This window comes from Varanus komodoensis, unplaced genomic scaffold (assembly GCF_004798865.1).
Source record: "Varanus komodoensis strain SLA01 unplaced genomic scaffold, ASM479886v1 scaffold54, whole genome shotgun sequence".
NCBI lineage: Eukaryota > Metazoa > Chordata > Lepidosauria > Squamata > Varanidae > Varanus > Varanus komodoensis.
The window spans coordinates 827,544-842,584 of NW_025336142.1; the positions used below are offsets into that span (position 1 = coordinate 827,544).

Genomic DNA, 15,041 nt, shown 5'->3' on the forward strand with positions numbered 1-15,041 from the left:
TGCTGATCTGTGTTTGTGGGTGGAAGTTTATGTTTTTCTTGGGAGTTCTTGCACATCATGCTGTTGTGAGCATTTGACTCTTAAGACTATAGGCGAAACGCAAGTAACACCGTGTTCTTGTAGTTTATGGACATTTTTAGATGCAGTCCTAGAGTAAGACTTGGGAATGAGGGAGTGTGGAAGCCCAGGGCTGCACTGAATGACCTAGCTTGATTACATGAAGCCCCGTGGATCAAATGTTTTGGATACAGATTAAAAATGAATGTGATGTTTCTAAATGCCTTAATTTCCCTCTTTAAAAACCTGTCTTTAAAGATAAAGTGCAGGAATGAAGGAACTAATATTTGGAATTCTCAAGATGCCGGATTTTTATTCTGCAATGTGCCTGCATTTGCATAAAATTGCCAAACAAGCCACCCTGGGTGTAGCTTTCCCACTGATCAAATGTCACCGATTTTGCTTCTGAGTCTAACAAGCTGACAAGGAATTCTGGGAGGGAAAGGCAGAGGTGCAACGACACTGGAAAGCAGAGTGATTGTGTGAACTCTGACACGTTCTTCTTGCTTGCTCGCTTGCTCTGCTTCCTTCCAGGCAGGGCTGAACCCGCTGGGCCTAGGGCTTAAGCTTCCCTGGAAGGCACAGCCTCTGGCAGGTGGCCCCTTCTGCCAGGAAGTTGCAGCCCACATGGCGGGAACTGCATTCTGCACTTGCTGATGCACACCCATCCTATCTTCCACCGCCAGCATTGCAAGAGGTTTGGAGCAGCGTCCTGGGGTGCCTGCAGCCCCGTGACCTCCCCTTCACAGATGGAGGGTTATTAGAAAAAAGCAGCTGAGGAGAAGCAGGCATGGAGAAAACGAGGGAGGGAGGACTTAAGGACGCTTGCACCCATATATGCCCTCCCGCCCCTTGAGGTCAGCAGCAGATGCCCTCCTCCGGGAACCCTCTGTGAATGAGATTAGGAGACAGAGCAACCGGAGGAGGGCCTTCTCTGTGGTGGCGCCCCATCTATGGAATGCGCTCCCCAGAGAGGTCCGCCTGGCGCCGTCGTTATTTGTTTTTTGGTGCCAGGCTAAGACCTTTTTATTTAAAACTTATTTTAACTGTTAATTATTTATTAACTAGGGTTTTTTTTTTTTTTAGCCGAGAATGCACTGGGGGGGGTGTTATTTATTGTATAATTTTAGTATTTATTTATTTTATTACTTCTGTATTTATTTATGTGTTGTGAGCTGCCCCGAGGCTTCGTTGTGATGGGGCGGCATAGAAATGTTTTAAATAAGTAAAAATAAATTAAGAAAGACGCACCAAGCAGGGTTAGGGAAGGAGGAGGGCTCTGGATCTGAGAAAGACTTTCGGGGGAGAAATACAGGATTTGTGCAGTGGAGAATTTTGTGGTGAAACCAGTGGCTGCCAAGAAAGTACCAGCCGGTTTCCCTCTCCAGCTGAGCTGCAGCGGTACCCCTGCGCCGGCTCCGCCTCCGAGCTTTGCTGCTGTGCCATCGCCCGACCGCGGGCGGGACTGAGGCTGGCCTGGGCGTGGGCCCGTGGCCCTCTGCTCCCCTTTGCTCAGTCGCTGCGAGGCGCTCCTTGCCGGCCTGGAGGTGGGTCTTTCTCGGGAGGAGGTGGCAGCCGAGTCCTGCACGTGGCAGACCCGTGGCGGGCCAGAGCATGCTTGCTGCTCCCTTTCGGCAGCCCTGGTGCCGAGTCCGAGTTCAAGCCACCAGTGCGGGCTGTGAAGCTGGATTCCTGCCCTGTTCAGGCCACTGTGAGTCCCCGTGGGCGCCTGGAGGGAGGAAGCGACCGGAAAGGGGCGAGAGGTGCCTGAGACACGGGGATCCCCAGGGCTGCTCACTGAGCATCACCCTTCCGTCGGGGTTTGGACCTGTGCTGTCTGGTCCTGGTATACCGGCCCCTTCAGGGGAGGGGAGAACCAGAGGGAGCAGAAGGTACAGGTGGGGAAGACAAAGCAAAGCCCAAGGAAGTGAAGTGCCGGCCATCCAGCCGTGATAATGTGCAGCGGGGGCAGCCGTTCCGCTCGGCTTTGCACCTAAGCATATGGAAGACAGCTGCACTGCTCTGCCAGGTGACTCCGTGTAGTCTGGACAACCCAATCCAGGGCTTTGTCGACAGGTTAGGAACATGCTCACAATTGATCGTTATAGCCAATAGTTGCACAGAAAACCTAGGAGCATTTTGCCCCATTCACAGAAAAATAAAACCTCTCTGTAAATAAGAGAACTGAGTTGGGGTAGAGAAGCCTCCTTGGTTTTTGCAGCTTCCAGGTGCTGCAGGAAGCAAAGATTCTGGCCATTTCTTTTTCCCCGAGTGTAATTTGTAGCTGCGTTTGGTGTTTTAGGTTTGTTTCTGAGCTTTAATCATTAGATGCATGCATTAGGGCTCATTTTTTGCCGTTAATCTTGGTCTGTCCCTTCCGATTTTCCATTTCTGCCCATTCTTGGCCCGCAGTTGTCTGTGTTCAGCTGACAGCTCTTTTGAACAGAGGCGGGTCGTCGTATTCCTGCATGATGCAAACCAGTGCTCTGTTTTCCTGAGCTTTCACGTACCTGGGCAGCCTTCTTGAATGGGGGCTCTTCTGAGATGCCTCCTGCTCTGTCTGTCTCGACGGGGCTTTAAATGTCCGTAATCTTGGTGACCTGGTCTCAGGAGTAAAAGCATCAGAAGCTGAGACAGCGGGGGGATCCTGGGATCCTTCGGCTTATTCGTGTGCTGCCTGCCGTCTGCGGACACCTCGATGCCTAGATGTAAAGGACAGCTATTGCAGCCTCCGGGGAAGGAGGGGAAATGGCAGAACTAGTCCCTGCATTGGCAAAAGGAGCGTCTGCTGCTTCAGGCTGGGACCACTTTGGCGTTTGTGGCCTGTCCTGGCTGTTTGTGGCTGTTCGGTCCTGCCCTGAGCTGCTCTGTTGACACGAACCCCCCTGGAAAAACTTGCCAGTGAGCCAAAGTGTCCCTTTATGGAAGACGTGCAAGAAAAACCATGCAGTCGCGAGTCTGCTTAATGCCAGGGGCCTCCGTTAGTTGTTCGAGGCCCAAGTATAGTGCTTGTCAGAATGGATTTCTTCCGGGTCACCGGGACTTGTGCTTGTAGCAGGTGTCCAGGTGAACGGCTCTTGACATGCTGGATTGACTGTTATCTCTACCACGAGACAATATCCTCGGCAAATCCTTTTACGGTGATTTGGCAGAGTTTTGTGCCTTTTGCTGTACATGGGCTGGGGTGGGCCGGTTCCAGTGTTTCAGCTTTCTAATAGAAAAAATGGCTCAGAATTGTCTGAATATGGCCATTTATGCAGTTGCATAATTTCAGCCAATTACTGACTGGTAAAGATTATTTCCTTTGCTATTCCCAGTTAGAATTCCATTTCTGTTCCCTTTCCATTGCTATTATCAGACTACAAAAAAGCCAAGGTTGTTGTAGTTGGTATTATTCCTCTTTGAAATGAATATATTCACTTTATTCTTTTCGGCACCAGACTAAAACCCTTTTATTTTCCCAATGTTTTTAGATATGATTGTTTCAATTGGGGTTTTATTGTTGGTTGGAAATTTTATTAGGATGCTGGGTTTTGTTTTGTTTTATATTGTCTTACTGTTAAACTGTCCCGAGACCACTGCAAGGGACTGTCTAGAAAAGTTTTACATAAATAAGTAAATAAATACATAATGCGATGTTTCCCTTTCATTTCAGGCATTCGACCACCAATCATGAACGGGCCGATGCACCCGCGCCCCCTGGTCGCACTCCTGGATGGCAGGGACTGCACGGTAGAGATGCCGATCCTGAAGGATGTAGCTACGGTGGCATTTTGTGATGCACAATCCACGCAAGAAATCCACGAAAAGGTACCACTGAGAGCAACTCTGAATCTGTTGAGCACAGAGACTCAGCTGCATTCTGTCCCGTCCTCGGCAGCCCTGCTCAGCGCTTGCAAACAAACACTGGGCTGCAGAACGGATCCCTCTCATGGTCGGTCTTCCTCTTCATTTTGTAACTGTGGCTCCCCAACATGATAGTCTTCTCCAGGGAGTCCTGCCTGCTCAGGATGTGGCTCATGAGGGCAACAGCCTTCGTTGCCTCAGGAAAAAAGGGTCCGGTCGGCCACGCACTGTACTTTTCCCAGTGGGTGAGCCGGGCCAGTCACCCGCATGGAGGAGTACCAGCACTGTCGGCCCTGGCAAGCCTTGGTTGCGCTTGGGGCCCAAACCGTGGCCGGGTCCTGGCGATGAGCTCGTCTGGGCTGAGACCGTCCGTGCCCGGTGTGAGCGGCAGGTCCCTCGTGGCGTCCTCGCGAGTCGAGCGCCTGGTGCTCCTTCCAGCTAGCGGCACTGACGCATGGAAAAGTGTGCACGGGCAGAGTTCAGCGAGCATTCCAGGGTGATGCAGCAGTGATGGCTATGAAACCAGAAATTCTGGTTTCACACATGCAGGTCTTCGGATGTTTTTAAACCATTTATCATCAGACCAGCCTAATGGAGATGACAGAGGCCATGGGCAGGAAGGGCCAAGAACCTCTGAGGTGCCTCATGTAAGGGCCAGGTGCTCCCTTTCTTGGTCAGGCCTAGAGAAGCTTGTTTCAGACTCCTGGGAAGAAGCTTTGCAGGAGGCGGCTCTGGAGCCTCCCGTGATGGGGGTGGCTTGGAAGGGGCGAGACCAAGCCCACGCCAAGTGCCCAGCCCCGTCTCACGTGCCTCCGCCTGGTCCTGCACCCACATGCCTGTCTGCATGAAGGCAATGCATGTGAACCAGTCCTGAAATTACATCCCTGTATCTTCCAGCTTGTCTGGTGGGAGCGCCCATAAAAAACATTAGTTTCTCACTGAAGGAATTAATACAGTTTCTTTGTTTAGAAATTGTTAATGGCTGACCTTTTCAGAGAAATAAATGTCAGATTTCTCTCTGGTAAATGGTGGTGCTCCCCAGAGATGTCGGCACCGTTGCCTAGGCTCCTTTGGTCCGGACTGCGGCTTGCCTGAAGCGCTCAGGTGTTTCCAGGTGTTGCCTCTCCAAAATGGGTGACTTGAGCTTTGAATCCGAGGTTGCCAGAGGCACATGGTGGCCTTTAGAAGGCGTTGAATGAAGCCTGTGCTCTCACTTGGTGCAAAGGGAGCGCTTGGAACGCGGCTGGGTTTCTCCCTCCCGGTGAGTAGGAGCTTCTTGGGTGGACCAGAGGCTGTTCAGAGAGCAGGCCTCTGAGCAGACTGTTCTCCCACCTACTCGGTCGCTTGGAGCTTGTTGGGGGTCCTCAGGCCTTGACAGGAAGCTGCCTGAGCACGTGGCCCCAGTCGTTCTTCCTCTTGCCACAGGAGGGGCCTTCCCAGTGGCGACTCCATCCCCTCCTCGTTGCTCTACCCACCCGCCTCGCTGAGCCTCGCGATCAACCTGGCATTCGCGCTCCTTTCCTTCCCGTTCGGTTGCCCTTGCTGCTTCGCTGGCTCACCTTCACTGAATTTGGGGTTGCTGCGGGCAGTCTTCCCTCTGCCCAGCAGCCACTGGGCAGCCCCGTTGGCAGCCGAGGGAGCGCTGGAAACATTCCTTTTCCTGTGGTTGCAGGGCTGTGGGGGGTCTCTTGGCAAAATGCGTTATGCCATCGAACCTGCTTGGTAACCAGCTCCATGCAGGTTATGTGTGAATGCACAGGTGACTGCCTGAAGAGCGGCCGTTAAGGTGAGCGGCCCGCCTTTCTGTATTGCTCCGTTTGCTAAAGCCAACAGGGGCAGAGGGAACGCCTTAGTTTGTGCAAGGAGAACCAGCAACGTGAGATCTTTCCCCACGCTGCCTTTGGCCGCAAGGATGCGTGCCGCTGCAGGGTTAAGCCTCCTGAATTTCGGCATAGCAGAAAGTGCATTCAGTGAACGCTTCGTGGCATTCCAGCACACCTGCACCTTGCGTCTCACGTGGCACACAACGGCAGATGACCGATCACCACTGGTTGCCCAAACGGGCCGATATTTGCTGGGTTGAGTTTTGTGTGCCACTTAAACTGAGGAACCCCAAATTTTGATTTGTCCGATTTTGAAAAGGAAGTTAACCGAGTGCTGTCCATTGTTGTTTTCCAGGTACTAAATGAAGCAGTGGGCGCACTGATGTATCACACCATCACTCTAACTCGTGAAGACCTGGAGAAGTTTAAGGCTCTTCGGATTATTGTTCGGATCGGAAGTGGCTTTGACAACATCGATATTAAATCCGCCGGAGATTTAGGTATGCCGGCACCTCTGTGTAACCGCTTTGCAGGGCAGGAGGAGCGCAGACATGGCCTGGCCCTCCTCCGGCCTTCCACTGGGTGCCCGAGGAGCTCGTGCCTGCTTCCCCTTGCCCCACTGAGCCCAGCTCAGGTGTGTGGGGCTGTATCGTCCGTGACGGTGCAACTGTGCAGCTGAGTGACCGTGCTTTTGAACGGTTCCCTTCCTGGGGTCCCTTCGAGGGTTGGAGTCCGGGAGAGCACCTGCGAGGGGACGGTGTGAAACTCACGGGCCGTTCTGTGTCGCTCAAGGGATTGCGGTCTGCAACGTGCCGGCTGCGTCCGTGGAAGAGACGGCGGACTCGACCATGTGCCACATCCTGAACCTGTACAGACGAACCACCTGGCTCCACCAGGCCTTGCGGGAAGGCACGCGAGTGCAGAGCGTGGAGCAGATCCGGGAAGTTGCTTCCGGGGCGGCAAGAATCCGAGGGGAGACCCTGGGCATTATCGGGTTAGGTACGCCGATCTGGATGGAGGCCCGGGCGTGGCCCCCTGCCAGGACTGGGCTCGGTGTGGTGCTGCGGACCCTTCCCGGCAGAGTGGGCTTCTTTCCTTTCCGGATGTTCACTGGGGCGCTGTCAGAGTTTGTGTGTGGCAGCAGTAGTGTTGGGCTCCCATGTGGACTGGGGGGAAAGCGGCCACGTGAGGTTCGGCCTGGTCAGCACCTCTGCTTATTCGATCACTGCCGAGTGCTCAGCCGCACTCTGGCCAGGCTTGCACTTCGCAAAACCACCCCAATGTCAGGCTTTGATGACTCGGAGGCAGCCGGAGAGGAAAGCAGGCGCTTCTGCCCCCTCTGCAGCCGCTTCGGGGCAAAGAGGGGAGGAGGGGCACGCGGCCCCGGGGCAGCCAGGCGCATTCGTGGGCCGCGGGCCGCTTCCGACCTCCTGACCATGCCGCGTCTCTTCCAGGGCGCGTGGGACAAGCCGTGGCGCTGCGAGCCAAGGCCTTCGGCTTCAACGTCATTTTCTACGACCCGTACCTCTCCGACGGCATCGAGCGGGCCCTGGGGCTGCAGCGGGTGAGCACCCTCCAGGACCTGCTGTTCCACAGCGACTGTGTCACCCTCCACTGCAGCCTCAACGAGCACAACCACCACCTTATCAACGACTTCACTATCAAGCAGGTCAGCCTCCCCCGGGGGAAGATGCGCGCGCCACTGGGGAGCCGCTTCTGCGTGTTCCAAGCGCTCCGCGGGGATTCCTTTAGCCAGGCCAGGAGGGGTGGCAGCGTTGTCCATGCGCGGCAGGTGTGTTTTTGCTGCCTGTCCCGCAGGTGAAAAGTCCTGCTCTCCTGTATGTCCGTCTGCACTACGGTCGGTTTTGCTCTTGGCTTGGTTTGCTCCTCAGGCTGTACTGGTGTCTGCCTCAGCGGCTTGCACGCTAAACACATCTCTGCAAAATGCTCCAGAGGCCGTTACCCAAAGCGTGCTTCCGTGTGGCGAGTGGCTGGCGCCCCCTTGTGTTCAGTGCAGGCACTCTCAAACGCAAGCCCCACCCGCTGCACGAATTTTTTCTGGAAGAATGCTTGCGAAGGAAAGACGAGAGAGGCTGGGGCTTTGAGAGGAGTGTTTGCAAGCTGTCCAGAGGATAACTTGGTGTGTGCTTTGAGCCCATGGCCTCAGAACCACATTCTCTGATTGAAGCAAGCTTTTTCGGAATTCTGATAGCTAGAGTTGTTGCAGCTCCCCTCATAACCCTAACCCTAACCCTCTAATAATTTATCTGCTAAAGAGGGCTCTAGTCTGGAAACACTGTAAGGATCTGCTCCTCTGAGTGCTTTTCCTAAGAACCTTGCTCCACTGGAGCAAACAGGTTCTTCTCCCCTGCATGACTTGTGCCACGGGTGCTTTTTGGGTGGGGTGCCCAGAATGTGGTGATAGTGCTCTTTCCTCTGAGGCAAGGGGTGGAAGGACATGTGGATTTTTAAATGAGACTGTAACCCCCTGGGGAGCAGAGCTACTAACATTCAGTGAGACGTCTGTAAGCCCCATGAGCCTGTAGAGCAAGCAGGATTGATGGATTTTAATTATTATTATTATTATTATTCCATTTCTGTACTGCCCCACACCTGGGCAGCTTACAACCATCCATAAAAAGAGATGACTAAAAAGCAGCAAAAACATGATCAAATCAGAAGAATCATTAGAAAGTCTGAAGCAGCTGAAGCAGGCAAAACAGGGCAGTCCATGCGAACCAGCTGGGATGGGTCACCCACTCAGGCCCCGGGGGCCAAGCAAGTCTTTAAGGGCTGCCTTAACCTGGCGGCCACGTGTGTCAAATTTGGTTCCAGCCCGGCTGTGGGGGGGGGGGCTGGGGAGGTTGTTCCAGAGAAGGGGGCCACCACAGAGAAAGTGCTCCGCCTTGTTGCCACCCCCCCCCCACTCCTCCTGGAGCTGACCCTCTGCGGAAGGCCCCGAGGAGAGACCAGCTCCCTCTGCTCCCGTTCACCCTCCCAGGCCTCGGTTACACGTGTCGGGTTTCACCCCTCACAGGCTGGAGTATTCTCTTGTTACTGGTCTGCAGGGATTATAATCAGCATAGAAAGGTGTGCAGAAATTTTGGTATAAATCTAGAGTGAATCGGCAAGGTTTCACAATCTGTTTCTGTGACACGGATTCTGTGGGTCCCCTTTCCTTTTTAAATTCATGCGGAGGCCTCTCATGACTTGTACAGCCGAGCACGGCTATTTTCCTCGGGCCCCGAGCTGTGAATGAAGTGGACTTCGTGAAATGGCCCTTGACTGGGATCCAGCTGGGGATGCTGCCAAGCCTCATAATTAGATGGCCGGGGTTGCCGTGCCTCCCTTTGTAAGCGGCCTGGATGCATGTGGATCGGTTGGCAGCTCACTAGGACAGACTCACTCAGGGCAAGATCTTCCCACGCAAGTTTCAGCCAGCAGAGGACCCAGCATTAAAGTCTGGCCCGTTCTGGAATAATGCTAGCAGGGTTTACACGATGAGTGAATCCCTGCACTCCAGCGCTTATTTATGTAAGGAAAGGGTGGAACGGTGGGTGTGCCGAGGCATGTTGCTCAGAGTTCGTCCTCTGCATCCGGGAAAGTTCCCACTTGACTAAAGGTGGAATGCGGCAGCGTCCTGATAAGTCACCGCCGCGTTACGGATTGTTTTTGCATTGCCTGGCTTACTTGGCAAACTTAAATGTTCCTCTTGTTCTCGATACGTTATGGCAAGCAGAAAGTTACAGATTTGCTTCACTAAGCAAACACTTTTAACTGATCCTTACCATGCATGCCTTCCAATTTAGTAATTTCAGCAGACTTTGCTTTTCAAGCTCGTGCAATTACTTGTGCAAGTTGGGAAAAGAAAAGCAGTAGGCGCATTTTCTTCAAGCTTTTCCTAGACGTGGCCGTGGCAACTCTTCCGTGAGTAACGCTTGAATTTCCTGAGTTGCAGCCTGACTCCAGTGCCCCGTATAGGCCATATATTTAAAATTATGTTAATGAGATGGAATTTAAAAAAAAAAAAAACCCTTTCTAATGGTTTCCCCAGGATCTGAGCTACCTGTTTAAATACAAAGGCACGTCTATTTGATGCTTAGCCTTTCCTTCAGCTTAGTTAACTTCATCCATAATAAAAGTCCATTTTTTTACCGTCTGACTTCGCTATTACGCCTGGTAAAGACTCAGTGCTGAAAAGCTCACTTGTGAAAGACAGTGTGTGGTGTTTTCCGGGTTCAGGACGATGGTCCATTTTCGGTGGACTTCCCTAACTGGGGCAGTTCTTCCTGCCCACGGTCCCGCTGGCAGGGCTGTGTCTCGCACCCGCCCTGAGCGTCACCCTCCTCCCTCCTGCAGATGCGGCAAGGGGCCTTCCTGGTGAACACGGCCCGCGGGGGCCTGGTCGACGAGAAGGCGCTGGCACAAGCCCTGAAGGAAGGCAGGATACGAGGAGCGGCCTTGGACGTGCACGAATCGGAGCCATTCAGGTGGGAAGAGCGGCGGCGGCCTCGTCACTCACAGCTGCTAGGGACTAGCTTTTGCTCGGTCCTCCGAAAGAGCTTCCCGCATTCCTTCTGGCATCAACCAAGGCGGAGAGGGGAGGGACAGGCACGGCCTCCGCGGGTGGCTGGGAGGGCAAAAGAACGGCGCAGAGTGGGGCGGAGGCGCCCTGGCAGTGGCCGGGCCGTTCCAGGCCTTCGCCCCACCGGCTCGGGCAGCGGCAAGCTTGCTTTGCTGGGCCGGCTCGTGGCGGAGGCTGCCCTCGGGGTCCTTCGGAGCACGCCGAGGCGGCTCTGCACGCAGCCACCGTGTTACGCCTCCAGCCCGCGTGTGAGGCTGTCGCAGGGCGCAGACTGGCAAGCGTGGGTTGTGCAAGGCTTGAGCCGCCCCAGGGCCGCCCCCGTGCTCTGCAAGGGCCACGGCAGCCTCGCACAAGCCACGCTTGCTGGGCTTGCTCAACATGGCAGCTCGGGGCGGGGACCGGAGGCAGAAAGCGGCTCCCCTCCTGGGGCAGCGCCTTCTCCGAGCTTAAGGAACCCCCGACAGGCAGGCCTAGCCTGGGCCGCTCACATTCCTGGCCAGCGGGGAAGCAGTGGCTCTGGAGCCAAGCCCATTTCCAGGTAGAGTCCACCCCACGCTGCCTTCCGTCTCCGTGGGCCTCCAAAAAGTGGCATACGTGGAGGACACTCATACCTGCTGGCATACATGGAGGTGACTGAAGCCAGCTGTTTCCATGGATGCGCCATGGAGGCTGTGAGGATTAGATTCTTTCTCCTCTCCTATTCCTCTCAAAATTCTGCACAGAAGAATTTCTGCCAGGCCTCCTCGTTGAAGCTCAACTGCTGTAGCTCTTGTTCTCATCAGAGCTACAAAGCACCAAACTCTCTGATTTTTTGCAAACAAATTAATTTTAACTTTTAAGCACTCCGCGTGGATGGGGTGTTTAAATTTTATCTTTATTTCATCCTGGACTGCCTAAATTTTCCCTCCTCTGGTTGGAAGCTTGGTTGGCGTGTCCATCGGCACACCAGGGACAGAATTAAATATTCCAAGCTCCCAGGAAACAAAGGTACAGTTTGCGTCTTGTTATGCACGCTTATTTTTGACATGCGACGCCCCCTCTGTCTTCCCCTGCAGCTTCAGTCAGGGCCCGCTGAAGGACACGCCGAACCTGATCTGCACTCCACATGCTGCCTGGTACAGTGAGCAAGCCTCCATAGAGATGCGGGAAGAGGCGGCGCGGGAGATCCGGAGAGCTATCACAGGTGCCAGCCACGTCGCCTTCAGTGTCTCCGCAGTGGCCCTGCTTGCGCATGGTGCTCGTCCCTGGATTGAGCATCCCAGGAATTGGCGCGGCTGCATGAAAGCCACCAACCACCCATTCACCTCCTCTGCCTTGAATCGGTTCTGTGAATGGATGGGTTGTTACCATGAATTGTGAACCCAGCATCTTTTAGGATTAGCCTCCTACCATTTCAGCCCATGGCTCAAAACCCTGGGTTGTTCAGCCCCGAAGAGCCAAATTTGTACATGACAGCAACCCAGGAATGCCACTCCCGGGCTGTTTCAGGAAGCAGAAGTGGGTGGGGACCGGGCCGGTAGCGGTTCCTGCTCGGGACATTGGTGTCTCCCCTCTGTCGTCAGGGGCCACGTGCTCCTCAGTGGCACTGGCTGAGGGAAAGGGGTAGAGGTGAGATCTGTGGGGACAGTCGGCTGAGCTGGACCCGCTGTGGTCTGGGACACGGGGGCAGTCCTTGGTGGGACACACTTCTGGCTTCTTCTACAGGGAGCACCCCGCTGGCCCAGATACTCTTCAGTTCTGCTTATGTCCTTTGGTCCCTCACTGGTCCTTTTATGACTTTCTTCATCAGGAAAACTGTTCCGTTGTTTTTCTTGAATAGTCCATGATGATTACCTGCTAGTTTTGAGAAATGAATTAGGGAAGCAGAGAAGAGGGCTGTTACCAGAGAATGACTCTGCTGGCCAAAATCCGCAACTTTACATTTGCGCCTCCGCTCTCCCATCTTGGCTCATGAATGGAAGGGATGAGCTGCAGCCCCCCCCCCCCCCCCGGAAGCCTGCAGAATAACATTCTGCGCTGTTCCGAAGGGTCTTCCGGGAACACAAGTTCAGGAGCCTGCAGAGGACGGGGAACGGGCCGGAGTTCTCCATTCAGAATTCCGCCCCATTGTTAAGAGCGCAGCTTCAGTCATTTCCCCTTCCTGCATTCAGGCCAGCATTTTTAAGGAAAGAGCAGTCTGGAAGGTGCTTTCCAGAAGGCGCTTTCCAGAGGTGTGGATATCCATCGCGCCGCACACCTTTCCCCTCTTTGTAAGAAGCATGGTATTTATTTATTTATTTAGCCGATGTATATCCCACCCTTTCTTCTTTTAAAGAACTCAAAGCGGCCCGCATCCTCCTCCTCCTCCTCCTGCTCTCAGTCTTATCCCCACAGCAACAACCCTGTGAGGTAGGTTGGGCTGAGTGTCTGCGACTGGCCCAAAGTGGCCAGTGGGCTGCACGACTGAGCAGGGGCCGGCGCTCCGATCGCCTGGGTCCCCGTCTCCCATCCACCGCCCCACACTCGCTCCCAGCACAAGACAATGGCGAGGGCAGGGATGCGCGAGGCGGGCGAGCCTTCTGCACTCCACGTGCAGGCGCTAAAATGTTCTGGCGGGCACCACTTTCCAACCCAGCTAGCATTTTCAAAATTCTGTTTTTAAAAATTAGCCAAACAACAACAGCAACAGATCAACTAAAAGAACATGATAGCATTAAGAACAATATCAAGGGGTTTTTTTGTTTTAAAGGGGAGCAAGGCCTTTCCAACCTTTGCCGTTTCAGTGATGTGCTTGCTTAAAGGGGAAAAAATCCAGTGTATATGCGCGACCCAAGACGAATGCTGATCACTCCATGCATGCGTGTTCCAAATTTCATAGGCAGGGTTAAGCCGTCGCCTTTTAAAGCATTCTGTGTAGCATTCCTGCCTCCAAAGAATGGAGAGGAAAGCATGGGAAATGGTAGAAGAACCGTTCTTGAAAGTGGAGAGGAGCGGTGTGCTGGCGTGGGCTGGGCGCGTTCCAGCGCAGCAGGCGCCGCAGGTGCGGAGCTGACGAGTGCGTTGTGTCCCCGCCAGGCCGCATCCCAGACAGCCTCAAGAATTGTGTCAACAAGGAGCACCTGACTGCAGCCACGCACTGGGCCAGCATGGACCCCGGGGTGGTGCACCCCGAGCTGAACGGCGCCGCGTACAGGTAGGTAAGGCTCGGGGGGCGGGGGGGTTTGGCCCGGCCCGTTTGGCCTGCCCCTCGTGGGAACCGCTCCCTCGCAGCCTGGAGCCCGCCTGGCCACGGATGCCGCGCGCGGCCGGAGGGGCTGGGGCGGGAGCGGCAAGCGCGGAGCGCAGGCTTTCCCGGCCGCTCGGAACGCGTGCCAGGCCCTCTCCTCTCCTCTCCCCTCCCCTCCCCTCCCAGCAGGTTCCCGCCCAGCGTCGTGAGCGTGGCCCCGCCTGGCATCCCCGCCGCCGTGGAAGGAATCGTTCCCAACGCCATGTCCCTGTCGCACGGGCTGCCCCCCGCCGCACACCCGCCCCACGCTCCCTCGCCCGGCCAGACAGTCAAGCCCGAGGCGGATAGAGACCACCCGAGTGACCAATTGTAGCCCGCAGGAGCATCATTCCCAGCTTGGCAGTTGCAGCTCTGAGGGCGCGCGGAAGCTCAGTCGGACTGTGAAGCGATGCAAAGCCACGAACAGGCGGAGGAGGCGGCCACGTCCGCTTAGAAACTGGTCCAATATGGTGGGAGATGGCAAGAAGATTCGAAAACCTTATTCCTCCATATAAAATGTAGTTTGTCCCTGTCCAGTGACCTGATTCACCGTTTCTGTGTCCTTTGGGTTCTTTGTTAAGCCAGAGAAGTTAGTAGTTAATTATATCATGAATGTACTTGTCTGTGTACAGTTTTTAGAACATTAACAAGGGTTTGTTTGCATAGCTGTCGACAAGGAAAAATACACCGAAGGGAGGCATTCGACAAACCAGTTTTGAGATCCTTTGTTTTTCTATGTTTAAAAATGCCCAAAAATGAGGCGGTTGGTGAACTTCTCAGGATAACGATTTCCCCATTTTTCTTTCTACGCCACACAGTGCATTGTTTTTTCTACCTTCTTGTCTTATTTTTTAGAATAATTTAATAAAAACAGTTTCTCCTAATTTTGGCACAAATTTCCCTTACTCCAGAATGAAGACATTTCAAAGAGATTTTGAGGTGCAAATAAAGGTTTTGTATAAACAGGCGTTGATGCTTTTTGTCACCAGTTAAAAGTATATATTATTGATGGGAGGGGAGGGGGTGGGGTGGGCGGGAGAGGCACTCGACTACTGGAAAGTAGCAGCATTTCATCGCCACATGGATTCTTTCCTGGTAACGTGGTAGGCTAGCAATATTTTGGGTTAAAATCATGTTTGTGACTGTATCCATTTGTATGAATTATTTTAAAGAAATAAAAATCCCAAACCAATATCACGTGCATCCTGTTTTTGTTTATGCTCCCTGTCCCATGCCTAATAGAATTCGTCGATACTCTGTGTCTAGGTTTCCTCTGCTCCCTTTCACTGTAAGCCCTGGAAGAAGAAAATCAAGGTCAAAGCAGTTCTTTCCATTACCCTGTTTTACAGAGTGGAACCTTGGAAATAACTTACTGGAGAAAGCTGTTTCTATCTTATTTTCCTTTTTTGCTGTACCTGAAGGTAATTCAACTTTGCTTCTGTGGGAAGGTTTCGGCCAGTTGCAGCGTGGCCCTGCCACTGCTGTC

General features: G+C 53.8%; 1 protein-coding gene across 4 annotated transcripts in view; it reads left to right on the forward strand.

Moving 5' to 3' along the window:
• The window catches only part of CTBP1 (C-terminal binding protein 1), a 31,073-nt gene extending 16,326 nt beyond the window's left edge, over positions 1–14,747 (forward strand). For 3 of the 4 annotated variants that reach the window (XM_044448264.1, XM_044448263.1, XM_044448261.1), the window contains exons 2-9: positions 3,713–3,867; positions 6,082–6,226; positions 6,519–6,725; positions 7,181–7,395; positions 10,086–10,216; positions 11,367–11,494; positions 13,366–13,483; positions 13,703–14,747. In XM_044448264.1, the coding sequence (XP_044304199.1) occupies positions 3,730–3,867; positions 6,082–6,226; positions 6,519–6,725; positions 7,181–7,395; positions 10,086–10,216; positions 11,367–11,494; positions 13,366–13,483; positions 13,703–13,889 (1,269 nt within the window). In that variant the 5' untranslated portion in view covers positions 3,713–3,729 and the 3' untranslated portion in view covers positions 13,890–14,747. The remainder of the gene's footprint in view (positions 1–3,712; positions 3,868–6,081; positions 6,227–6,518; positions 6,726–7,180; positions 7,396–10,085; positions 10,217–11,366; positions 11,495–13,365; positions 13,484–13,702) is intronic. The other variant, XM_044448262.1, reaches the window with a different exon arrangement.
• The last annotated feature ends 294 nt before the right edge of the window (positions 14,748–15,041 follow it).